Source organism: Rutidosis leptorrhynchoides, chromosome 2, assembly GCF_046630445.1.
Source record: "Rutidosis leptorrhynchoides isolate AG116_Rl617_1_P2 chromosome 2, CSIRO_AGI_Rlap_v1, whole genome shotgun sequence".
NCBI lineage: Eukaryota > Viridiplantae > Streptophyta > Magnoliopsida > Asterales > Asteraceae > Rutidosis > Rutidosis leptorrhynchoides.
In genome coordinates this window covers 656,859,760-656,886,858 of record NC_092334.1, presented here as the reverse complement: position 1 = coordinate 656,886,858, position 27,099 = coordinate 656,859,760, and the positions used below count along the sequence as shown (strand labels likewise).

Below are 27,099 nucleotides of genomic sequence, written 5' to 3'. Positions count from 1 at the left end.
TTACACAATATCATACAAGCATGGACTCCAAATCTCGTCCTTATTTAACTATGCGACAGCGGAAGCTCTTAATAATCACCTGAGAATAAACATGCTTAAAACGTCAACAAAAATGTTGGTGAGTTATAGGTTTAACCTATATATATCAAATCATAATAATAGACCACAAGATTTCATATTTCAATACACATCCCATACATAGAGATAAAAATCATTCATATGGTGAACACCTGGTAACCGACATTAACAAGATGCATATATAAGAATATCCCCATCATTCCGGGACACCCTTCGGATATGATATAAATTTCGAAGTACTAAAGCATCCGGTACTTTGGATGGGGCTTGTTGGGCCCGATAGATCTATCTTTAGGATTCGCGTCAATTAGGGTGTCTGTTCCCTAATTCTTAGATTACCAGACTTAATAAAAAGGGGCATATTCGATTTCGATAATTCAACCATAGAATGTAGTTTCACGTACTTGTGTCTATTTTGTAAATCATTTATAAAACCTGCATGTATTCTCATCCCAAAAATATTAGATTTTAAAAGTGGGACTATAACTCACTTTCACAGATTTTTACTTCGTCGGGAAGTAAGACTTGGCCACTGGTTGATTCACGAACCTATAACAATATATACATATATATCAAAGTATGTTCAAAATATATTTACAACACTTTTAATATATTTTGATGTTTTAAGTTTATTAAGTCAGCTGTCCTCGTTAGTAACCTACAACTAGTTGTCCACAGTTAGATGTACAGAAATAAATCGATAAATATTATCTTGAATCAATCCACGACCCAGTGTATACGTATCTCAGTATTGATCACAACTCAAACTATATATATTTTGGAATCAACCTCAACCCTGTATAGCTAACTCCAACATTCACATATAGAGTGTCTATGGTTGTTCCGAAATATATATAGATGTGTCGACATGATAGGTCGAAACATTGTATACGTGTCTATGGTATCTCAAGATTACATAATATACAATACAAGTTGATTAAGTTATGGTTGGAATAGATTTGTTACCAATTTTCACGTAGCTAAAATGAGAAAAATTATCCAATCTTGTTTTACCCATAACTTCTTCATTTTAAATCCGTTTTGAGTGAATCAAATTGCTATGGTTTCATATTGAACTCTATTTTATGAATATAAACAGAAAAGTATAGGTTTATAGTCGTAAAAATAAGTTACAAGTCGTTTTTGTAAAGGTAGTCATTTCAGTCGAAAGAACGACGTCTAGATGACCATTTTAGAAAACATACTTCCACTTTGAGTTTAACCATAATTTTTGGATATAGTTTCATGTTCATAATAAAAATAATTTTCTCTGAATAACAACTTTTAAATCAAAGTTTATCATAGTTTTTAATTAACTAACCCAAAACAGCCCGCGGTGTTACTACGACGGCGTAAATCCGGTTTTACGGTGTTTTTCGTGTTTCCAGGTTTTAAATCATTAAGTTAGAATATCATATAGATATAGAACATGTGTTTAGTTGATTTTAAAAGTCAAGTTAGAAGGATTAACTTTTGTTTGCGAACAAGTTTAGAATTAACTAAACTATGTTCTAGTGATTACAAGTTTAAACCTTCGAATAAGATAGCTTTATATGTATGAATCGAATGATGTTATGAACATCATTACTACCTTAAGTTCCTTGGATAAACCTACTGGAAAAGAGAAAAATGGATCTAGCTTCAATGGATCCTTGGATGGCTCGAAGTTCTTGAAGCAGAATCATGACACGAAAACAAGTTCAAGTAAGATCATCACTTGAAATAAGATTGTTATAGTTATAGAAATTGAACCAAAGTTTGAATATGATTATTACCTTGTATTAGAATGATAACCTACTGTAAGAAACAAAGATTTCTTGAGGTTGGATGAACACCTTACAAGATTGGAAGTGAGCTAGCAAACTTGAAAGTATTCTTGATTTTATGAAACTAGAACTTTTGGAATTTATGAAGAACACTTAGAACTTGAAGATAGAACTTGAGAGAGATCAATTAGATGAAGAAAATTGAAGAATGAAAGTGTTTGTAGGTGTTTTTGGTCGTTGGTGTATGGATTAGATATAAAGGATATGTAATTTTGTTTTCATGTAAATAAGTCATGAATGATTACTCATATTTTTGTAATTTTATGAGATATTTCATGCTAGTTGCCAAATGATGGTTCCCACATGTGTTAGGTGACTCACATGGGCTGCTAAGAGCTGATCATTGGAGTGTATATACCAATAGTACATACATCTAAAAGCTGTGTATTGTACGAGTACGAATACGGGTGCATACGAGTAGAATTGTTGATGAAACTGAACGAGGATGTAATTGTAAGCATTTTTGTTAAGTAGAAGTATTTTGATAAGTGTATTGAAGTCTTTCAAAAGTGTATAAATACATATTAAAACACTACATGTATATACATTTTAACTGAGTCGTTAAGTCATCGTTAGTCGTTACATGTAAGTGTTGTTTTGAAACCTTTAGGTTAACGATCTTGTTAAATGTTGTTAACCCAATGTTTATAATATCAAATGAGATTTTAAATTATTATATTATCATGATATTATCATGTATGAATATCTCTTAATATGATATATATACATTAAATGTCTTTACAACGATAATCGTTACATATATGTCTAGTTTAAAAATCATTAAGTTAGTAGTCTTGTTTTTACATATGTAGTTCATTGTTAATATAATTAATGATATGTTTACTTATCATAGTATCATGTTAACTATATATATATCCATATATATGTCATCATATAGTTTTTACAAGTTTTAACGTTCGTGAATCACCGGTCAACTTGGGTGGTCAATTGTCTATATGAAACATATTTCAATTAATCAAGTCTTAACAAGTTTGATTGCTTAACATGTTGGAAACATTTAATCATGTAAATATCAATCTCAATTAATATATATAAACATGGAAAAGTTCGGGTCACTACAGTACCTACCCGTTAAATAAATTTCGTCCCGAAATTTTAAGCTGTTGAAGGTGTTGACGAATCTTCTGGAAATAGATGCGGGTATTTCTTCTTCATCTGATCTTCACGCTCCCAGGTGAACTCGGGTCCTCTACGAGCATTCCATCGAACCTTAACAATTGGTATCTTGTTTTGCTTAAGTCTTTTAACCTCACGATCCATTATTTCGACGGGTTCTTCGATGAATTGAAGTTTTTCGTTGATTTGGATTTCATCTAACGGAATAGTGAGATCTTCTTTAGCAAAACATTTCTTCAAATTCGAGACGTGGAAAGTGTTATGTACAGCCGCGAGTTGTTGAGGTAACTCAAGTCGGTAAGCTACTGGTCCGACACGATCAATAATCTTGAATGGTCCAATATACCTTGGATTTAATTTCCCTCGTTTACCAAATCGAACAACGCATTTCCAAGGTGCAACTTTAAGCATGACCATCTCTCCAATTTCAAATTCTATATCTTTTCTTTTAATGTCAGCGTAGCTCTTTTGTCGACTTTGGGCGGTTTTCAACCGTTGTTGAATTTGGATGATCTTCTCGGTAGTTTCTTGTATAATCTCCGGACCCGTAATCTGTCTATCCCCCACTTCACTCCAACAAATCGGAGACCTGCACTTTCTACCATAAAGTGCTTCAAACGGCGCCATCTCAATGCTTGAATGGTAGCTGTTGTTGTAGGAAAATTCTGCTAATGGTAGATGTCGATCCCAACTGTTTCCGAAATCAATAACACATGCTCGTAGCATGTCTTCAAGAGTTTGTATCGTCCTTTCACTCTGCCCATCAGTTTGTGGATGATAGGCAGTACTCATGTCTAGACGAGTTCCTAATGCTTGCTGTAATGTCTGCCAGAATCTTGAAATAAATCTGCCATCCCTATCAGAGATAATAGAGATTGGTATTCCATGTCTGGAGACGACTTCCTTCAAATACAGTCGTGCTAACTTCTCCATCTTGTCATCTTCTCTTATTGGCAGGAAGTGTGCTGATTTGGTGAGACGATCAACTATTACCCAAATAGTATCAAAACCACTTGCAGTCCTTGGCAATTTAGTGATGAAATCCATGGTAATGTTTTCCCATTTCCATTCCGGGATTTCGGGTTGTTGAAGTAGACCTGATGGTTTTTGATGCTCAGCTTTGACCTTAGAACACGTCAAACATTCTCCTACGTATTTAGCAACATCGGCTTTCATACCCGGCCACCAAAAATGTTTCTTGAGATCCTTGTACATCTTCCCCGTTCCAGGATGTATTGAGTATCTGGTTTTATGAGCTTCTCTAAGTACCATTTCTCTCATATCTCCAAATTTTGGTACCCAAATCCTTTCAGCCCTATACCGGGTTCCGTCGTCCCGAATATTAAGATGCTTCTCCGATCCTTTGGGTATTTCATCCTTTAAATTTCCCTCTTTTAAAACTCCTTGTTGCGCCTCCTTTATTTGAGTAGTAAGGTTATTATGAATCATTATATTCATAGATTTTACTCGAATGGGTTCTCTGTCCTTCCTGCTCAAGGCATCGGCTACCACATTTGCCTTCCCCGGGTGGTAACGAATCTCAAAGTCGTAATCATTCAATAATTCAATCCACCTACGCTGCCTCATATTCAGTTGTTTCTGGTTAAATATGTGTTGAAGACTTTTGTGGTCGGTATATATAATACTTTTGACCCCATATAAGTAGTGCCTCCAAGTCTTTAATGCAAAAACAACCGCGCCTAATTCCAAATCATGCGTCGTATAATTTTGTTCGTGAATCTTCAATTGTCTAGACGCATAAGCAATCACCTTCGTTCGTTGCATTAATACACAACCGAGACCTTGCTTTGATGCATCACAATAAATCACAAAATCATCATTCCCTTCAGGCAATGACAATATAGGTGCCGTAGTTAGCTTTTTCTTCAATAACTGAAACGCTTTCTCTTGTTCATCATTCCATTCAAATTTCTTCCCTTTATGCGTTAATGCAGTCAAGGGTTTTGCTATTCTGGAAAAGTCTTGGATGAACCTTCTGTAGTAACCAGCTAGTCCTAAAAACTGGCGTATGTGTTTCGGAGTTTTCGGGGTTTCCCACTTTTCAACAGTTTCTCTCTTTGCCGGATCCACCTTAATACCTTCTTTGTTCACTATGTGACCGAGGAATTGAACTTCTTCCAACCAAAATGCACACTTTGAAAACTTAGCGTACAATTCTTCCTTCCTCAATACTTCTAACACCTTTCTCAAATGTTCACCGTGTTCTTGGTCATTCTTTGAGTAAATAAGTATGTCATCAATGAAAACAATGACAAACTTGTCAAGGTATGGTCCACACACTCGGTTCATAAGGTCCATGAACACAGCTGGTGCATTAGTTAAACCAAATGGCATGACCATAAACTCGTAATGACCGTAACGTGTTCTGAAAGCAGTCTTTGGAATATCATCTTCTTTCACCCGCATTTGATGATACCCGGAACGTAAGTCAATCTTTGAATAAACAGACGAGCCTTGTAGTTGATCAAATAAGTCATCGATTCTCGGTAGTGGGTAGCGGTTCTTGATGGTAAGTTTGTTCAACTCTCGGTAGTCGATACACAACCTGAATGTACCATCTTTCTTCTTGACAAACAAAACAGGAGCTCCCCATGGTGATGTGCTTGGTCGAATGAAACCACGCTCTAAAAGTTCTTGTAATTGGCTTTGCAGTTCTTTCATCTCGCTGGGTGCGAGTCTGTAAGGAGCACGAGCTATTGGTGCAGCTCCTGGTACAAGATCTATTTGAAATTCAACGGATCGATGTGGGGGTAATCCCGGTAATTCTTTCGGAAATACATCGGGAAATTCTTTTGCAATGGGAACATCATTGATGCTCTTTTCTTCAGTTTGTACTTTCTCAACGTGTGCTAGAACAGCATAGCAACCTTTTCTTATTAGTTTTTGTGCCTTCAAATTACTAATAAGATGTAGCTTCGTGTTGCCCTTTTCTCCGTACACCATTAAGGGTTTTCCTTTTTCTCGTATAATGCGAATTGCATTTTTGTAACAAACGATCTCTGCTTTCACTTCTTTCAACCAGTCCATACCGATTATCACATCAAAACTCCCTAACTCTACTGGTATCAAATCAATCTTAAATGTTTCGCTAACCAGTTTAATTTCTCGATTCCGACATATATTATCTGCTGAAATTAATTTACCATTTGCTAATTCGAGTAAAAATTTACTATCCAAAGGCGTCAATGGACAACTTAATTTAGCACAAAAATCTCTACTCATATAGCTTCTATCCGCACCCGAATCAAATAAAACGTAAGCAGATTTATTGTCAATAAGAAACGTACCCGTAACAAGCTCCGGGTCTTCCTGTGCCTCTGCCGCATTAATATTGAAAACTCTTCCGCGGCCTTGTCCATTCGTGTTCTCCTGGTTCGGGCAATTTCTAATAATGTGGCCCGGTTTTCCACATTTATAACAAACTACATTGGCATAACTTGCTCCGACACTACTTTCTCCGCCATTACTCGTTCCGACACCATTTGTTCCTTTCGTTCTATTAACCCCTGGTCCGTAGACATCACACTTCGCCGCGCTATGACCATTTCTTTTACACTTGTTGCAAAATTTGGTGCAGAACCCCGAGTGATACTTTTCACACCTTTGGCATAGCGGCTTCTGATTGTTGTTGTTGTTGCGGTTATTATTGTTGTTAAGATGATTGTTGTGGTTGCTGTTGTTGTTGTTGTTGTTGTTGGGCCGTTTGTTGTAGTTGCGATTGATGTTGCGATTGTTGGGATAATTGTTGCGATTATTGTTGTAATTGCTGTTGTTGTTGTATTGGTGATTCTTATCACCGTTTTCCTCCCACTTTCTTTTGACTTGCTTCACATTGGCCTCTTCAGTAGTCTGTTCTTTAATTCTTTCTTCAATCTGGTTCACTAGTTTGTGAGCCATTCTACATGCCTGTTGTATAGAGGCGGGCTCGTGTGAACTTATATCTTCTTGGATTCTTTCCGGTAATCCTTTCACAAACGCGTCGATCTTCTCTTCCTCATCTTCGAATGCTCCCGGACACAATAGGCACAATTCTGTGAATCGTCTTTCGTACGTGGTAATATCAAATCCTTGGGTTCGTAACCCTCTAAGTTCTGTCTTGAGCTTATTGACCTCGGTTCTGGGACGGTACTTCTCGTTCATCAAGTGCTTGAATGCTGACCACGGTAGTGCGTACGCATCGTCTTGTCCCACTTGCTCTAGATAGGTATTCCACCATGTTAACGCAGAACCTGTGAAGGTATGCGTAGCGTACTTCACTTTGTCCTCTTCAGTACACTTACTTATGGCAAACACCGATTCGACCTTCTCGGTCCACCGTTTCAATCCGATCGGTCCTTCGGTTCCATCAAATTCCAAAGGTTTGCAGGCAGTGAATTCTTTGTAGGTGCATCCTACACGATTTCCTGTACTGCTAGATCCAAGGTTATTGTTGGTATGTAGCGCAGCCTGTACTGCGGCTATGTTTGAAGCTAGAAAAGTACAGAATTCCTCTTCATTCATATTCACGGTGTGTCGAGTAGTCGGTGCCATTTCCTTCAAAATAGTCAAATGGAACAAGTTAATCATACAGAATATTAAGAGTAGTTAATAGTATTTCGTAGCATAATATGAACTCATTTATAAAAGCTTTTTCTTCATATTAGCGTTTTATAAGTTTAAATTCGGGTAGTACCTACCCGTTAAGTTCATACTTAGTAGCTAATATACAATTCAACTACTACAATTCTATATGAAAAACTGATTATAATAATATTTCGCGTTCAAACTTTTATACAATATTTTACAAACTTATAATACCGCTTATTTTACATAAAGCATGAAATATAGCACACAATAACTTTGATACAAGATAGTTGTGAAGATAATTCTAGCTAGTACACAAGTCGTTCAGCAAAGGCAATAAAGACACGTAATTCATACGTCCAGAAACAAGTCATGCATTCTGGTTTTACTAGGACTACTTCCCATCCTTGGTCTTGTGCAACATAACCGTTATGGCCGTTGATAAGACAGCGTGTTGTAACGTCGTCAAAGGGACGAGGGTTACGTAATGTCCAACAGTCCCGTAATAATCTAAAAACCTCATTTCTTACCCCAATTACCGACTCCGTCACTTGTGGAAACATTTTGTTTAATAGTTGTAGCCCGATGTTCTTGTTCTCACTTTGGTGAGAAGCGAACATTACTAATCCGTAAGCATAACATGCTTCTTTATGTTGCATGCTAGCCGCTTTTTCTAAATCACGAAGTCCAATATTCGGATATATTGAGTCAAAATAATTTCTTAACCCGTTGCGTAAAATAGCATTTGGGTTCCCCACAATATATGCGTCAAAGTAAACACATCGTAACTTATGGGTTTCCCAATGTGATATCCCCCATCTTTCAAACGAAAGTCTCTTATAAACCAAGACATTCTTGGAACGTTCTTCGAATGTCTTACAAACTGATCTCGCCTTAAATAGTTGTGCCGAGGAATTCTGGCCGACTCTAGACAAGATTTCATCAATCATGTCTCCGGGTAGGTCTCTTAAAATACTGGGTTGTCTATCCATTTTGTGTTTTTAAACTGTAAAATAGACAAGAGTTAGATTCATAAAAAAAATACTTATTAATATAAGCAATTTTTACATATATCATAAAGCATAAGAACACTATATTACATATATTACACCACACGAATACAACTATCTTATTCCGACTCGCTCGTTTCTTCTTCTTCAGTTTTGGTTCGTTTTGCCAAGTTTCTAGGGATATATGATGTTCCCCTAATACGAGCCGTCGTTGTCCACATTGGTTTAGAAAAACCTGGTGGTTTAGAGGTTCCCGGGTCATTGTTACAACTTAAGAACTTCGGGGGTTGACGATACATATAAAGTTCATCGGGGTTGGAATTAGATTTCTCTATTTTTATGCCCTTTCCCTTATTATTTTCTTTTGCCTTTTTAAATTCAGTTGGGGTAATTTCTATAACATCATTGGAATTCTCGTCGGAATCCGATTCATCGGAGAATTGGTAATCCTCCCAATATTTTGCTTCCTTGGCGGAAACACCATTGACCATAATTAACCTTGGTCGGTTGGTTGAGGATTCTCTTTTACTTAACCGTTTTATTATTTCCCCCACCGGTTCTGATTCTTCTTCCGGTTCCGATTCTTCGTCCGGTTCCGATTCTTCTTCCGGTTCCGACTCTTCTTCCGGTTCCTCTTCGGGAACTTGTGAATCAGTCCATGAATCATTCCAATTTACATTTGACTCTTCATTATTATTAGGTGAGTCAATGGGACTTGTTCTAGAGGTAGACATCTATCACATAATATCAAACACGTTAAGAGATTAATATATCACATAATATTCATATGTTAAAAATATATAGTTTCCAACAAAAATGTTAAGCAATCATTTTTAAAGAAAACACGGTCGAAGTCCAGAATCACTAATGCATCCTAACAAACTCGATAAGACACACTAATGCAAATTTTCTGGTTCTCTAAGACCAACGCTCTGATACCAACTGAAATGTCCCGTTCTTATTGATTAAAAACGTTCCATATTAATTGATTTCGTTGCGAGGTTTTGACCTCTATATGAGACGTTTTTCAAAGACTGCATTCATTTTTAAAACAAACCATAACCTTTATTTCATAGATAAAGGTTTTAAAAAGCTTTACGTAGATTATCAAATAATGATAATCTAAAATATCCTGTTTACACACGACCATTACATAATGGTTTACAATACAAATATGTTACAACAAAATAAGTTTCTTGAATGCAGTTTTTATACAATATCATACAAGCATGGACTCCAAATCTCGTCCTTATTTAACTATGCGACAGCGGAAGCTTTTAATAATCACCTGAGAATAAACATGCTTAAAACGTCAACAAAAATGTTGGTGAGTTATAGGTTTAACCTATATATATCAAATCATAATAATAGACCACAAGATTTCATATTTCAATACACATCCCATACATAGAGATAAAAATCATTCATATGGTGAACACCTGGTAACCGACATTAACAAGATGCATATATAAGAATATCCCCATCATTCCGGGACACCCTTCGGATATGATATAAATTTCGAAGTACTAAAGCATCCGGTACTTTGGATGGGGCTTGTTGGGCCCGATAGATCTATCTTTAGGATTCGCGTCAATTAGGGTGTCTGTTCCCTAATTCTTAGATTACCAGACTTAATAAAAAGGGGCATATTCGATTTCGATAATTCAACCATAGAATGTAGTTTCACGTACTTGTGTCTATTTTGTAAATCATTTATAAAACCTGCATGTATTCTCATCCCAAAAATATTAGATTTTAAAAGTGGGACTATAACTCACTTTCACAGATTTTTACTTCGTCGGGAAGTAAGACTTGGCCACTGGTTGATTCACGAACCTATAACAATATATACATATATATCAAAGTATGTTCAAAATATATTTACAACACTTTTAATATATTTTGATGTTTTAAGTTTATTAAGTCAGCTGTCCTCGTTAGTAACCTACAACTAGTTGTCCACAGTTAGATGTACAGAAATAAATCGATAAATATTATCTTGAATCAATCCACGACCCAGTGTATACGTATCTCAGTATTGATCACAACTCAAACTATATATATTTTGGAATCAACCTCAACCCTGTATAGCTAACTCCAACATTCACATATAGAGTGTCTATGGTTGTTCCGAAATATATATAGATGTGTCGACATGATAGGTCGAAACATTGTATACGTGTCTATGGTATCTCAAGATTACATAATATACAATACAAGTTGATTAAGTTATGGTTGGAATAGATTTGTTACCAATTTTCACGTAGCTAAAATGAGAAAAATTATCCAATCTTGTTTTACCCATAACTTCTTCATTTTAAATCCGTTTTGAGTGAATCAAATTGCTATGGTTTCATATTGAACTCTATTTTATGAATCTAAACAGAAAAGTATAGGTTTATAGTCGGAAAAATAAGTTACAAGTCGTTTTTGTAAAGGTAGTCATTTCAGTCGAAAGAACGACGTCTAGATGACCATTTTAGAAAACATACTTCCACTTTGAGTTTAACCATAATTTTTGGATATAGTTTCATGTTCATAATAAAAATAATTTTCTCTAAATAACAACTTTTAAATCAAAGTTTATCATAGTTTTTAATTAACTAACCCAAAACAGCCCGCGGTGTTACTACGACGGCGTAAATCCGGTTTTACGGTGTTTTTCGTGTTTCCAGGTTTTAAATCATTAAGTTAGCATATCATATAGATATAGAACATGTGTTTAGTTGATTTTAAAAGTCAAGTTAGAAGGATTAACTTTTGTTTGCGAACAAGTTTAGAATTAACTAAACTATGTTCTAGTGATTACAAGTTTAAACCTTCGAATAAGATAGCTTTATATGTATGAATCGAATGATGTTATGAACATCATTACTACCTTAAGTTCCTTGGATAAACCTACTGGAAAAGAGAAAAATGGATCTAGCTTCAATGGATCCTTGGATGGCTCGAAGTTCTTGAAGCAGAATCATGACACGAAAACAAGTTCAAGTAAGATCATCACTTGAAATAAGATTGTTATAGTTATAGAAATTGAACCAAAGTTTGAATATGATTATTACCTTGTATTAGAATGATAACCTACTGTAAGAAACAAAGATTTCTTGAGGTTGGATGAACACCTTACAAGATTGGAAGTGAGCTAGCAAACTTGAAAGTATTCTTGATTTTATGAAACTAGAACTTTTGGAATTTATGAAGAACACTTAGAACTTGAAGATAGAACTTGAGAGAGATCAATTAGATGAAGAAAATTGAAGAATGAAAGTATTTGTAGGTGTTTTTGGTCGTTGGTGTATGGATTAGATATAAAGGATATGTAATTTTGTTTTCATGTAAATAAGTCATGAATGATTACTCATATTTTTGTAATTTTATGAGATATTTCATGCTAGTTGCCAAATGATGGTTCCCACATGTGTTAGGTGACTCACATGGGCTGCTAAGAGCTGATCATTGGAGTGTATATACCAATAGTACATACATCTAAAAGCTGTGTATTGTACGAGTACGAATACGGGTGCATACGAGTAGAATTGTTGATGAAACTGAACGAGGATGTAATTGTAAGCATTTTTGTTAAGTAGAAGTATTTTGATAAGTGTATTGAAGTCTTTCAAAAGTGTATAAATACATATTAAAACACTACATGTATATACATTTTAATTGAGTCGTTAAGTCATCGTTAGTCGTTACATGTAAGTGTTGTTTTGAAACCTTTAGGTTAACGATCTTGTTAAATGTTGTTAACCCAATGTTTATAATATCAAATGAGATTTTAAATTATTATATTATCATGATATTATCATGTATGAATATCTCTTAATATGATATATATACATTAAATGTCTTTACAACGATAATCGTTACATATATGTCTCGTTTAAATATCATTAAGTTAGTAGTCTTGTTTTTACATATGTAGTTCATTGTTAATATACTTAATGATATGTTTACTTATCATAGTATCATGTTAACTATATATATATCCATATATATGTCATCATATAGTTTTTACAAGTTTTAACGTTCGTGAATCACCGGTCAACTTGGGTGGTCAATTGTCTATATGAAACATATTTCAATTAATCAAGTCTTAACAAGTTTGATTGCTTAACATGTTGGAAACATTTAATCATGTAAATATCAATCTCAATTAATATATATAAACATGGAAAAGTTCGGGTCACTACAAAAGTCGCCTGCAAACATACGAGGTTTAGAGAGCTCTTAACTTTTAGAGAGGGGACTCTTGCTGAGAGGACTAGGGTAGAAGAGAGATACAACGAAGCTAGGAGAGAAGCAAAGAAGGTCGTAGCACTAGCAAAAGATAAAGCTTATGAAGATTTATAAAGGAAACTAGACACTAGAGAGGGGGCAAATGACATATATAGGATAGCCAAAGCTAGGAAGCGAAGAAGAAGAGATCTAGATAACATCATATATATTAAAGATGAGGCGGGTCATAGTATAGTGAGAGAAGACGATATTAGAAAAATATGGGGAGGGTATCTCTCATCACTTTTCGGTGAGGATAGACACGCTCGAAACAGGGAAGTACGAGAGGTACTCCAATATCAAAACAACTGCTTCTGCAAGAGAATCAACCGGGAGGAAGTTAGATCGGCTCTACGTGTGACGATCGCTCCAAATCCATATGGACGAACACGTCATTCATCGATTTCATTGCGAGGTATTTGACCTCTATATGATATGTTTTGTAAACATTGCATTCTTTTGAAAAGGCACACCATAAATGAATATTTAAATCAAAGGTTTTCGACATCTGATGATTTCTACATATAGACAATCACCGTAAATAATAGTTTACAATAGTACTTCCGTTGACAATGCAGTAAAAATAAGATACATGGTGATGATTTGGTGAATGCAACGTTTCCTTGAAAAATATGCCATGTAAGACTCCATGCACATAGCTTGTCTAACATATAAGCAAACAGCGGAAGACTTCTAGGGAACCTGAGAATAAACATGCTAACAAGTGTCAACACAAAGGTTGGTGAGTTCATAGTTTTAATGTTTTGCATAATCTGTACATAAAGGTGGATCACAAGATTTCAGTTGTTTCATCCAGAAACGTTTATCAAAATATTCTACGAAATTGAGCACCCTGGTAACTAAACTTAACGTATATATAATTTGTACCCTTTGTATAATCATCTTAATAATACACGCAAACCAACGTGTACGCTTCTCAAATAGCATACGTTCGTTAAAAGGCTAGTGCTCTAGCTCGGACGGGGATATCAAGCCCTATGGATCCATATACTACTACTCGCGCCCACCAGTTCTTATAACCGGCAGTTACTAGTTACCAAAGCTAAGGGATTTTCGGTTCAAACTCGGTATAGAATTTAGTATGTACTTGTATCCATTGTTTAAAATAAAGTGCATGTATTCTCAGCCCAAAAATATATATTGCAAAAGCATTTAAAAAGGGAGCAAATGAAACTCACCTTAGTAGCATATAAAGTCGTTCACCAAAATGTGATTGAAACTCGGATTACCAAATAACCATATATCTCAACCTAGAGAACATATGTTGGTCAATAAATGTCTATCAAGCTAGGTCAGGTCATAGTGTATCACAATCCTAATGCTCGAGATCGACATACAAAAGTTTATCAAAAGTCATTTCAAAAAGTCATTCTGACTTAATACTATAGTTTAATGATCATGGCAATCGAAACATTTTAACATTTCACATAGTTTCCCAATTCTTGTAAAATTAGTCTATAGTTTTTATAAGGCTTTAAAACATGATAAAACAGTCAATTTTGACAATTGTTCAACAAAACGAGACGTGCCTTAAATAAGGATTCATTTACTCGGCTGGTAATATTTAAAAATCCATTTTATCAATCTCGTAAACAAGTTGTTTAAATCTTAATTGCAGATTCAAAAGTAATTTCAATTAACGTTGATCATAATTCAGTTGCCCATATCTTTTAATTCGTTCATCGAAATTTCGCGATTTCTAAATGAAAAGTTATTGATTTTTCGCCAGCTTTCCAAAAACATGCATATCATATACCTTTTATCAGTAATATATATATTAAATTCGTGATTCATCATAAACTATTTAACGACAAAATTTAGCATACAAGCATGCATAAACATATATACTCGAGCACTAGACATGGATACACAATTAATATATAAAAGATAAGATATGAATGCTTACGTATCAATATTGAGATTCAATATTGTAGGAAAGTACGTAGACGCAACAGAGATGATAAAAACTAGATTTGATTCACAAATATACCCTCGAACATTACCCATAACCTCCTTGGCAATAACCCATAATTTCCTTAGCTCTATCCCGCTCAAAAACCCATTTTGAAGGTGACACGCTCATAACCTCGTCGTAGTATTTTATGTATATATACTACTAATAATAATATTATAATAAGATTAATAATAATAATATTAATCTTAATAATAATAATAATAATAATAAATAATAATAGTATGCGGAGACCAGATCGAGCTTTTATAGTATGTGGCCTGCTACAGTACCTCATGCGATCGCATGAGTTTTCAGTGTTTTTGCCATGCGATCGCATGGCCGCCTTATCCGTTTTTGTTTGCTAGTTCGTCGACATCAAATAGTGTACTGTAGCAAATAGTGTTTACTGCAGCAATAGTGTTTACTGTAACAAATAGTGTTTACTGTAGCACTGTAGCAAAGTACGGTTTCACTGTAGCAAGTCGTTTTCACTGTAGCACTGTAGCAAAGTACGATTTCACTGTAGCAAATAGTGTTTTACTGTAGCAAATAGTGTTTTCATACATCCTATAATCTTCCGTTTCATTTATTTTCACCACTCCTATAATCTTCTTTCTTATTTCATACATCCAAGTAGATTGTGAAAATGCTTAATCCAGTTCTGATTCTTGATATTTTTCTTGCTATCGTATCCTTCATTCTTCTTTTTCATCTGCCACCAGATAAATTTATTTTCTTCTACTATTACCTTGGGGTTATAGTGTTTTTCATTCTCCCGTGTCTTTATATTGCTATACGCATTGATATACACGGTTTGTAATTTCGGGGTTGTTATCGGGCTTTATATTCTCCATTATATTTCGAAGCTTCATGCTTTCGTTATCTCTTCCCGACCTTAAGTCAAGCGGATAATGGTCCAGAATTCGTAGGTATGAAGTTTCAGATGAACATAACTAATGTTCTAAGAAAGAAATGGTAATAGCACAATCTGACTTGTCAAATTACCAGAATACCTCGAAAAAGATCGAATCATTAAGAAAATATTTTCTTGATATTTTTAGAGATTATATAGAATGAAAGAGTTATGTAACATGGTTCATGATGAGGGTATGATCTGTGAACCTTTATCACGTTCCATTAGAAACTCAGCATGACTTACTGTAATATAATTACGTTGATCAAGTGTCATTATATTATACTAACTCATGCTTCAGCTCCCAACACCACTTCAAAAATATTCATATTTTAAACTCGAAGGTTTCAGAATTTAGAAACTAAAATAGTTTCTTTTATGATGTAACACAGATATCATAAGGAGAAAACTGATTTCTGATAAGAATGATTATGGAATTATCTCCAGAAATATGGAGGATATTTATAATGAAAGATACGATGATATCTTAGAATTTCTAATATCAGAGGATGATGAAGAATATTGTCCGCAAGGGTTTAGATTCGGAAGCAAGGTATTCGTTAATGGCTTCAGCAAATACTGAATCATTTGGACTCTTGGAAGGCAGGTTTCGTCCTTGTGATTTATCCACAGCCTCCTTCATACTTTGCTCAATCCGTTTTCCAGTTCCAAACCTTCTCTTTTTCTGAGTTTTGCCAACACACTATTCTTTATCATCAAACTTTTGGCTGTTAAGATCGTTTACAGTTTTTGCTGCTTCATCAACATTCAAAGTTATCATAACCAGATCGTCGGTTATCAATCCGAGGTGTTTTCAAAAGTTTGAAGGGTTTACATGAAGATTGTAATTGTCAAGATACATATGATGTTCTAGAATTTTTGAATGATACAAATTTTTTTTTTTTTTTTTTGGGTTTATGAATAGAAGTGATATTCTAGCACAGTTTTGAAGTCAAAGTATTGCTTTGAAAGATGTAAGAATCTAAGAGTGATGTTTTTTGTTAAATCTTGGCTTGGATTATGATTTTTCAAAATCAGAATATGTAATCAAATTTGGATGTGGATAGTTGTTTTGATTTCTCGGAAAGAATGTATATCGTTGTGAAAGTAGTGAGTATAGTTGATGATTTGTTGAATCAGAATTGAATAATGTAACATATTACTTGTGAATTTATATATCTTTCGGGTATTACCTACCCGTTAAAAGTTTCACAAGTAATATTTTGTACCAGAGAATTTTATTACAGTCTTTATGAAAATATATGTATGTATATTTTCTTCAGATGTAATATATATTTAATGAATTAATATCATATTAAGCTCATTTGATTTTTGGCTGGATTAGAAATGAATAATCTCTAAAATATTAAAGATTTCATAATCTTCGCAGAGTATTTCACTAATGTAATCAATACTTCATTATTCATTCTTATTCCTCGGTGAAGGATGTTGATGCTCGTGGAATTTTTGTGAACCTTACAAGGCACATATGATGTTTTCTGGAAAGTTTCGAGTATATCGAAAATGAAAATGTAAAATCAATTATGTAATTGAATAATACACTTGGTTTATTATGAAATGGATTTCATTAAGTTGAAACAGAGATTGTAGTTAACAATGGTTAAGTCGTTAACGAAGGATGTACATCATAGCATATTAGTAATATGAATTAACCGAGTAGCAAATAGTATTTACTGTAGCAAATAGTGTTTACTATAGCAATATTTGTTTACTGTAGCACTGTAGCAAAGTACGGTTTCAATGTAGCAAAGTCGTTTTCACTGTAGCAAAGTACGGTTTCACTGTAGCAAATAGTGTTTTACTGTAGCAAATAGTGTTTTACTGTAGCAAAGTCATTTTTACTGTAGCAAATAGTGTTTTACTGTAGGAAAGTCATTTTTACTTGTACATATATATATATATATATACATACATATAATTGTTCATGAATCATCGAGAGCAGTCAAATGTAATTGAATACATGAAACAGTTCTAAAATTTTGAGATTCAACTTCATAGACTTTGCTTATCGTGTCGGAAACGTTAAAGATTTAGTTTAAATTTGGTCAGAAATTTCCCGGTCATCACACTACGTAATATGGGGAGAAACAAAGCAGTAGGACCATACCAGATTCCTATAGCATGGCGGTGCTTAGGAGACGACAGAGTTAGATGGTTGACAAACCTTTTCAACACGATGTTTAGAATCACAAAGATGCCAATGGAATAGAGACTCAGAGAGGTCATTCCCATCTACAAGAACAAGGGGGATGCACAATTATGCAGTAACTATAGAGGTATAAAGCTACTCAGTCATATGATGAAGCTTTGGGAGAGAGTGATTGAGACTAGGCTTCGACGCGACACAAAGGTCTCAGAGAATCAATTTGGTTTCATGCCAGGACGGTCATCGATGGAGGCGATTCACATATCAGAATCCTTATGGAGAAGTATCGGGAAAAATAAAAAAACCTACACATGGCGTTCTTAGACTTGGAAAAAGCCTATGACAGTGTCCCGCGTAAGTTGATATGGAAGACCCTTAATGTTAGGGGTGTCCTTAGTAGATATATAAGAACTATTAGAGATATGTATGACAGAGCGAAGACTCGCGTACGAACGACAGTGGGAAACACGGAGTTTTTCCCAGTAGAAGTAGGCTTACATCAGGGATCTGCTCTTAGCCCTTACCTTTTCGCCTTCATCCTAGACGAGTTGTCTCAGAGGATTCAGGAGAGCATCCCATAGTGGGTGACGACCTTCTTTGCCCTCGAGCATGGTTGGTTCTCATTTAGCTGAGTGATTTCGGGATGTCTACCGTAAAGGTGCATGAGTGGTGTTTTGGTGCTGGTCATGGGTGGTTGGCTCTTTGATTGCGCAACAACTGCCACCTGACATGCCTTTCGAGTTATGTATCCAATACCTTTGGCTCTACTGATCGAGGCAACAACAAGCGTCGATTCATTGTCGTCTTGACTGCCACTTAGAGCCTAAATTGAATCGGGCAGACGTTAAACCCATGAAAATTTGACCCTACCATTTCCATGGAGTTTGGTTGTTGTTGTTGTTGTTTTTTTCTATTTATTTATACATTTTTTTATTCTTTTTTAAAAAAAATTTATTTTTTTATATTTTATTTTCCCTAATTTTTGGCCGGAGGTCCACTCGAAAGCAATCTACATATCCGTCAAATATAGAGAGAGATGACTTTCTCTACTTTTAAGAGTGGATTTCACTCTAAGTGAAAAATGACTTGTCTTTATTCTCGAATAGGGGAATGATTGTTTAATCTCACCTCTCTCATACACCAATTATATGGTATTGGAATTTGTTGTTGTTGTTGTTGTTGCTGCTGTATAAATGTATATACAAGTTGTATCTTTGTATGCTACTTGTTGGCAATATAATTTAAGCCTTATTAGGTCCGGGTGATAAATAAGAGATTTTTTTTTTTTTTTTGAAAAAGGAAAAAAGGTACAACATGACCCCCTCCCTTCCGTAAGTAATTTATCAGACTTGTCTTACATATTTAAAAAAGGTAAAATTTTCAAAAAAAAAAATCAGTTTCTAAATTTATATATGTTCTTTTATCTTTTTCTTGAAATAAATAATAAACTAATAATAGTAATAGTAGTAGTGGTAGTAGTAGTTTGCTTGATTACCCGAGATTTTACCTTCTATGGAGGAGCTAATGTGCTCGTTCATAGGAGGGTTTCCTTGCTTACTCAAAAAAAATAATAATAAAATAATAATAATAATAATAATAATAATAATAATAATAATAATAATAATAATAATAATATAATAATAATAATAATAATCAGTGTTGTAAAAAACCCGATTAATCCCTGATTAATCATTTTTAAGAGAAATCCGTTCCGATTTTCTAAAATCCGTTTAATTAATCGGTCAACGTCAATTGATGGGTCTAAATCGAATTTGGTAATCAAATTTGGTCAAAGTCAAAATTGGTCAGCATTTTAACATGATTTTAAACTAGAAATTTATAATTTTTGAATAAAATCAACAAATTTAGACAATTATGTTAAAGTCTATGTTTATATTTATGATTTTCTTCTATATTTAAACATATAATTATTGAAATTTAATATTTAATGCATAAAGTACAATCCGATTAATCGTCGATTAATCCCCGAATTGCCGATTAATCCTTCCAAAGTCCTGACCGATTAATCACCGAATAGTGAATTTTGCAACCTTGACAATAATAATAATAATAATAATAATAATAATAATAATAATAATAATAATAATAATAATAATAATAATAATAATAATAATAATAATAATAATAAATTAGATTATTTCTTTTTAAAATAATCTAGTATTGGTATTCTTATAAAAGGTCACAGATCATAAATTTGTTAGAACAATGTTTTATGGTAGTCAGAGAAACCGTTGAATATGATCCAATGATAAACTCCCCGTGATAAACTCATACTCTCTATGCATAAGTTGAGTAGTGTGAACTATCAAAGTATTTCTAAGACCACTTTCAACGGGCTCCGCCCTCACTCATTCCTTATCCGCCCTCCAGAGGACTCCATTGGCATTCATGTGTCCTCACCACCTCCCTCATCCACCCTCCTTTCCTTCTTCCTCATGACATATTGCAGCACGGATATATTTTCTCTTTCCTTATTTCCCAGCATAATTTATTTGTACATTATCATAAATAACTTGTACATTACATATTTAATTAATTTTGTGGGCTATGTGATGGGGATGAAGTATGTCATGGTTGGTAGTGGTGTGTGATGGGGAGGAAGTGAAAAATAAATGGAGAGAGAAAGCTGATGTGGCGGTGTGTCCTGGAGAGAAATTGCGTCATGGTTGTGAGTGGTCTAATGCAATAAAGAAACTAAAAAGTAGGAACATGTGAATAAACATAATATCTCAAGCGAACCATTTGACAGGAGTAAGTTTTACCTCAATTATAGAAGGTATTGATTATTTGTCTAGTTATAATGGGTAAATAATAATGTACTATTTTTATACTTTCAATGGTCAAATGTGACGATTTATTTTTACTTTTACTTTTTTTTGGAAAAAAAAAAACATAATAATATAATATAGAAAGGATTCAAATATTAAATCGTACAAAACAATATACTAAGAGATCTAAACCATGACTAAACAAGGTAATCTAAACAAACGGTCCACTACAACTAATCTTATAGTTTTTAACAATTTTTGAATGAGTTTTTCAGGCTTAAAATATGAATATAAGCTTGAAACATGAAAAAATATATTGTCAAAAACATTAAAACGTGAAAATATATGATGTCAAATTTTTTTAGTGTTATTAACTTCTTGACACTTTTAAGTGTCATTGAGTTTTTTTTTTTTTTTTTGACATTTTTTAGACATTTAATACTTATATAACATGATTACATCAATAGATTCACAAGGAGCGACATGGCATCAAAATGCCCACAAGAGAAAAAAAACATAACATGACTCCATCCAAAGTAAAGAAAGCATGCTATGAACAAAACATTATGTGTCCAAATATTGATTTACATATGCTTTATGCTCCATCCAGCTTTGAATTGATTATATATCCCAAGGGTTTAATCTCCATACATTGAAGTCCTTCGCCACTTTGCAACTCCTATATATATATATATATATATATATATATATATATATATATATATATATATATATATATATATATATATATATATAATTTGAATTTGCCACGTGACAAATTCTGCTGCGCAGTTAGCGAAAAAGCTTACAAACCGAAGTTTGAAACTTCGGATTCACCAAAACCGAAGTTTCAAACTCCCATTTTTCCTATTTTTGTAATACTTTTCCCAGATTTTTATTTTTGTAATTTTACTTGAATATTCTCATATTTCGAAAAAAAAAATCTGCTTTCATCCATTCTGTTTTAGAAAGGGCATTTAAGGAAGTCCTTTTGACATTTTTAAGCGTTAAAAACTTTGTGATACTTATAGGTGTAATAAACATATCAAGTTATTCACGCTAGAAAACGTCAAAAATAATGAAAACGTCATAAATAAAAGGTTTTTTTAGTGGTCCAACCAAGTTATAGACACACTTTGGCAGATAGTAAACATGTTAAACAAGCCAATACACTACTAGAAAAGTATAAATTGGGGACGACCTTTTTCGGGACGACATAATGTCGTCCCCAAAAATAAGGAAAACGACAAAAAATGGGCCAGCTTTTTCTGAGACGTTTGACCAGTTTTTTGGGGACGACATTTAGGGACGACATGTCGTCCCCAAAGAAATTACCATTTTTCATTTATTTTTTTGGTAAAAAACTGGCTCCAAAAAGCAAAAAAAATCCCGCCAAACTTTTGGGGACGACATGTCGTCCCTAAATGTCGTCCCCAAAAAAAGAATTATATTTAATTGTTTTTTTGGCGCAGAAATATTTGGCTCCAAAGGTGGGAAAATTTCGTGCTATTTTTTGGGGACGACACGTCGTCTCTAAAAACTTTTGGGGATGACATTTGTGGCGCCTTTTGTGGCGCACCAGCGCCACTAAAGGTCAAACGAAAAAAGGTTGAATTCAACTAGTAATATTATTTTCTAGTATAAGTATTGCGTCACACACTATCATACTATATGGTTGTCCATTTTTATTTATTTTTTTATTAACGATCCGTCAAAAATTATTATTATTAATATTACTAGTTGTTTTTTTACTTTAATTTTTTATTTACTATATATTCAATTTCAATTGTGGATTTATCATTTCTCATATGATGGTTATTTGTTAGGAAGTGGTACAAGTGATAGTTACTTGTAGATTGTAGACAAATACGAAAATCTGAAAGACAGAAATTGTGTATGTTGGCACTTCATCACGAATGTTCATTCATACATGCATGAATTATGAATAACATAACGTTTACAATAAAACTTACACGTTGGTATCTTATTAAGAAAATTGGACAAAACTTTGTCCCACATTAAACCAACTTGCACTACAGTAGTACTAATATATTACAACAATTAGAGTTTTAATAATAATAATAATAATAATAATAATAATAATAATAATTAGTTCCACCAATAATAATAATATATATCTGTTATGTAATATATATATAATGGTGATGCAGGGGAGAATAATCAGAGAAGAAGTAGGTGTACTTGTGTACTTTAAGTTTATACTTTGAACTCAACTCCTCCTTTATGTTTTGAAAGATACTCGCTATCAACCCTACACAATTATCTTTTATCATTTCCAAAATTAGAATACGTAGAACGGAGTATGAAACAAATACATGATGGATATTAGATTATTAATTTTATTAACTCAGTAAATTGTTAACATGAATATGCTTATTGGTCTTAACGTGAAAATGATGAAGTTCACTTGATTTGTGTAGTTTATATGACGATTGATAAGAATTGGATTGGATTACGAAATCGAGTTAGTAGTGAGTTTCTTACTGGTCTTAACGCGTTTATTGCGAGGTGTGAAAACCATTTAAATGATATTGGTAAATGTCAGTGCCCGTGTATTACGTGTGGTAATACGAGAAGACATACACCTCGTGAAATTTACCAACATATTATACGCAATGGGTTTGAACCTTCTTATAAGATTTGGCGGCATCACGGTGAAGAATTACCACCGCCGCCAGTAGTACACAACACACCAGATCCCCTTAGAAATTTCTTGCACGATGTTCAAGGGGAAACGATTTTAGAATTCACCGAGGAAGGATCGAATGACGATGAGACTATGAATGACACGATCGAAACTCCGAGTGCAGGTCTGGAGGATTTAATTGACGCCACCCAAACCGAGCTATATCCTGGTTCCAGGCTGTCCTCATTAGAGTTTTTAGCCAAGTTAACACACCTTAAGGTCTTGAACAGATGGACGAATACTGCATTTGACCAATTGTTAGAATTGCTCATACAATCACATCCCCCAGATAACACAATTCCAAAATCATATTACGAAACTAAGAAGTGGATGAAAAAGATCGGTTTAGGGTATGAGGCGATACATGCTTGTAAGAATGATTGTTGTTTGTTTTATAAGGAATACAAAGATTTGGATAATTGTCCAATATGTGAGGAGAGTAGATGGAAAGCGGAACGCACAACGGGCAAGAAAGTTGCTAATAAAGTTTTGCGTTATTTTCCTATAACTCCCAGACTTAAACGTTTGTATAGTTCCAGACACACTGCAAAGTATATGACTTGGCATGTTACTGGACAATGCAAGGAAGAGGGTAAGATGCGTCATCCGGTAGATGGTCGAGCGTGGAAAGAAATCGACCAAAGATATCCAGATTTTGATTTGGGTCTTTAAATATTTAAGTGTGATTGTTTTATATGATTGTGTCGTATTTAGTGTATATTGTGTAATTTGTGAGACACGCTTTTTCGGACAAAGTGTGTGTACATATGTGCATGTATAAGTGTATATATAGATTGATATATATTGATGTGTATATATGGGTATATATATTAAAATATTAACACACATATATATAAGAGTATATGTGTATGCAAATATGTGTGAATCGGCCATTTTGACCCCGTTGACCCATTTGGACTAATTGTGTCAAAATGATTATTAATTGATTATTAGATGTTCCCGTGGGTGTAGTAAATACATGCACATGTTTGGATATTTTAAATTTGGGGCTTGGACTTATTTTGGTTAAAAGTGGGAAATTATGACCCATTTGGGTCATAATTGTCCCAAAGACCCGTATTTAGGTATTTTTGATTCGTGCGAGGTGTGTTTGCCCATTTTGACTTTGACCCGCCCATTTGATATGAAGTGTGTTACAATATATATATATATATATATATATATATATATATATATATATATATATATATTATACAAGTGATTTTGAATATTGTGATATATGTTAGTAATTGAAATATGATTTACTAACTTGTGAGTATTGTTCTCAGGTGATACAGACGAGGAGAAGACTCAGTGATATTAGACTACTGAGTATTGCCGGAATCGGTGAGTGGGACTAACTGGAGTATATAGTATAGAGTAGCATGTTATATTATGATTGCCATGCTTGTTAGATATACTTGCTACTACGGTTATAATATGTGTTTGCAGGCCTCTCTGGATCCTCCGAGTCTTATCGAAAACTTCAAGAACAACCACACTTTTAAGAAAGGTGGATGGAGTGGGGATAAAGCTAGGGTGAACCACGTAAGTACTTATATATATATATATATATATATATATATATATATATATATATATATATATATATATATATATATATATATATATATATAAGTCAAACGAAGTCAACAAAAGTCAATTGGGTTAAAATTGGGTTAAATTTAGTCAATTGGTCAATATGGGTTAAAATTGATTTAAATGAAGTCAATTGGTCAATATAAGTATATGTATATGTATATGTGGGCCAAATGGTCAATATGGGTTAAAATTGGGTTAAATTGAGTCAATTAGTCAATATGGGTCAATATAAGTATATGTATATGTATATACGGGTCAAATGGTCAATATGGGTCAAATGGTCAATTGGGGTCAATGTGGATTAAAATCGTCCCCAATTGAGTCATTTAGTCAATATGGGTCAATATAAGTATATGTATATGTGTATATGGGTCAAATGGTGAATATGGGTTGTCGTATTGTTATATGATAATACTAATAATAATATTTGTTAACTATGTAGGAAAAAATGTTGAAATTAAAAGAAAAATATCCGGAAAGGAGTGATGAAGTCATTATGTTGGAAGTTTTAGGCAAACGTCGCGGGTACCGTCGCGGAGTGGGTAAAACGTTACCCGGATCGGCTAGTACATCATCTTCATCATCAACTTGTCAAACAAGACGACCACCACCACCGGGTTCCGAAAACCCATTGCTAAAGGAAGCGGTATACGATACTTTTGCCTTTAACAATATGGCAATCCCGCCCCAATGGCAATCTTTTTTCCCAACCCCCAATCAAACTCAAGAAACCGAAGGTGAAGACGAAGGTGATGACGATGAAGACATGGAAGAAAGTGGTGCGTCTCAAAGCGAAAGTGATGAAGAAAATGAAGATGAAGCAAGGTAAGTTTGTAAGTTTGTTTGCTATTCGGATTTGGTTTAAGTTTGTAAACTTTGGATAATGTTTTAAGGTTGTAAACTTTGTGTCGGATTGTAATCTTTTAGTATTCGGATTAAGTTTGTAACGGTTGGATAATGTTTCGGACATGTTTTAATTAATGTTGAGCTTGTGTTTGTGAAATATATTGTGTTTTGTGCAACAGGTTTTGATTTGGTTTAAATGTGCCGTTTTTACGGCTGGAAAAGCAGTTTTTAATCGGCCCAAAAACGATAACAGCTTATTGGGGACGACATGTTGTACCCTTTTGTCGTCCCCAATTACATTTTAATATTATTATTATTATTTAGAATGAAAATAGGATATTTTAATATTATTTTTTTAGAGACGACATGTCGTCCCTAAAGAGTCGTCCCAATTAGATTAAAAATATTATAATTATTAATTCGTTGGAAAAATGATTTTTTTAATATTATTTCTTTAGGGACGACATGCCGTCCCTAAAAGTCGTCCCCAAAAAATGGACAAGATTAACAATTGAAAAGTCAAAGTGGGTCCCACCGTCGTCCCTAAAAAAAAATCAGTCGTCCCGAAAAACTTTTCGCGACAGAACACTGGGGACGACTTTATGGGGACGACATGTCGTCCCGCAAGATTATTGAGGACGACATGTCGTCCCTAAAAACAAAATTTTGTTGTCCCCAATTGGGGTTTTTCCAGTAGTGATATGTGCCAATATTTGTGGTACATTTTACAATGTACGTAACTACATGTGTGTATTCTATAAGTTATATTGATAACTTGTCTAGTTTAACCGTAATGACATATATAGAAAGCTCAATTACATAGGCATAAAGCTAACTTTGACTACCACTTCCTTTCAACATCACTATTGTTGGAACCAAGGTTTTTGAACGTGCAACTTATGGTATATTGTTTTGAATTATTAAATTATAATTATAGTAGCAATTTATTTAAAACCCGGGGATAACACAGTGTAACTTATTATTTTAACAATTACGGAGTAGTATTTTAACAACACTGGTAAATCGTGACAATGATTCGTCATATTTATTGTTTTTGATGTATTATATATCCAAGATGATATATTGTATTTTATATATTTAAATATTTATATTTATATATCATATCTTTTAAATGTATATATTTCCTAGTTAATGGGGCGGAAAAACAAAATGATAGATTACCATGT

The 27,099-nt window shown here is 33.8% G+C and overlaps 2 protein-coding genes across 2 annotated transcripts; both read left to right on the top strand.

Moving 5' to 3' along the window:
• Window positions 1-22,325: 22,325 nt before the first annotated feature.
• On the top strand, window positions 22,326-24,136 carry LOC139890181 (uncharacterized). The gene is made up of 2 exons (XM_071873077.1): window positions 22,326-22,350; window positions 22,929-24,136. Exon 2 carries the CDS (start codon window positions 23,204-23,206, stop codon window positions 24,134-24,136), a length of 933 nt encoding a protein of 310 aa, XP_071729178.1. The 5' UTR covers window positions 22,326-22,350; window positions 22,929-23,203.
• Window positions 24,137-24,506: 370 nt separating this feature from the next.
• On the top strand, window positions 24,507-26,080 carry LOC139890179 (uncharacterized). The gene is made up of 3 exons (XM_071873076.1): window positions 24,507-24,569; window positions 24,917-25,012; window positions 25,509-26,080. Exons 1-3 carry the CDS (start codon window positions 24,507-24,509, stop codon window positions 25,893-25,895), a joined length of 546 nt encoding a protein of 181 aa, XP_071729177.1. The 3' UTR covers window positions 25,896-26,080.
• The last annotated feature ends 1,019 nt before the right edge of the window (window positions 26,081-27,099 follow it).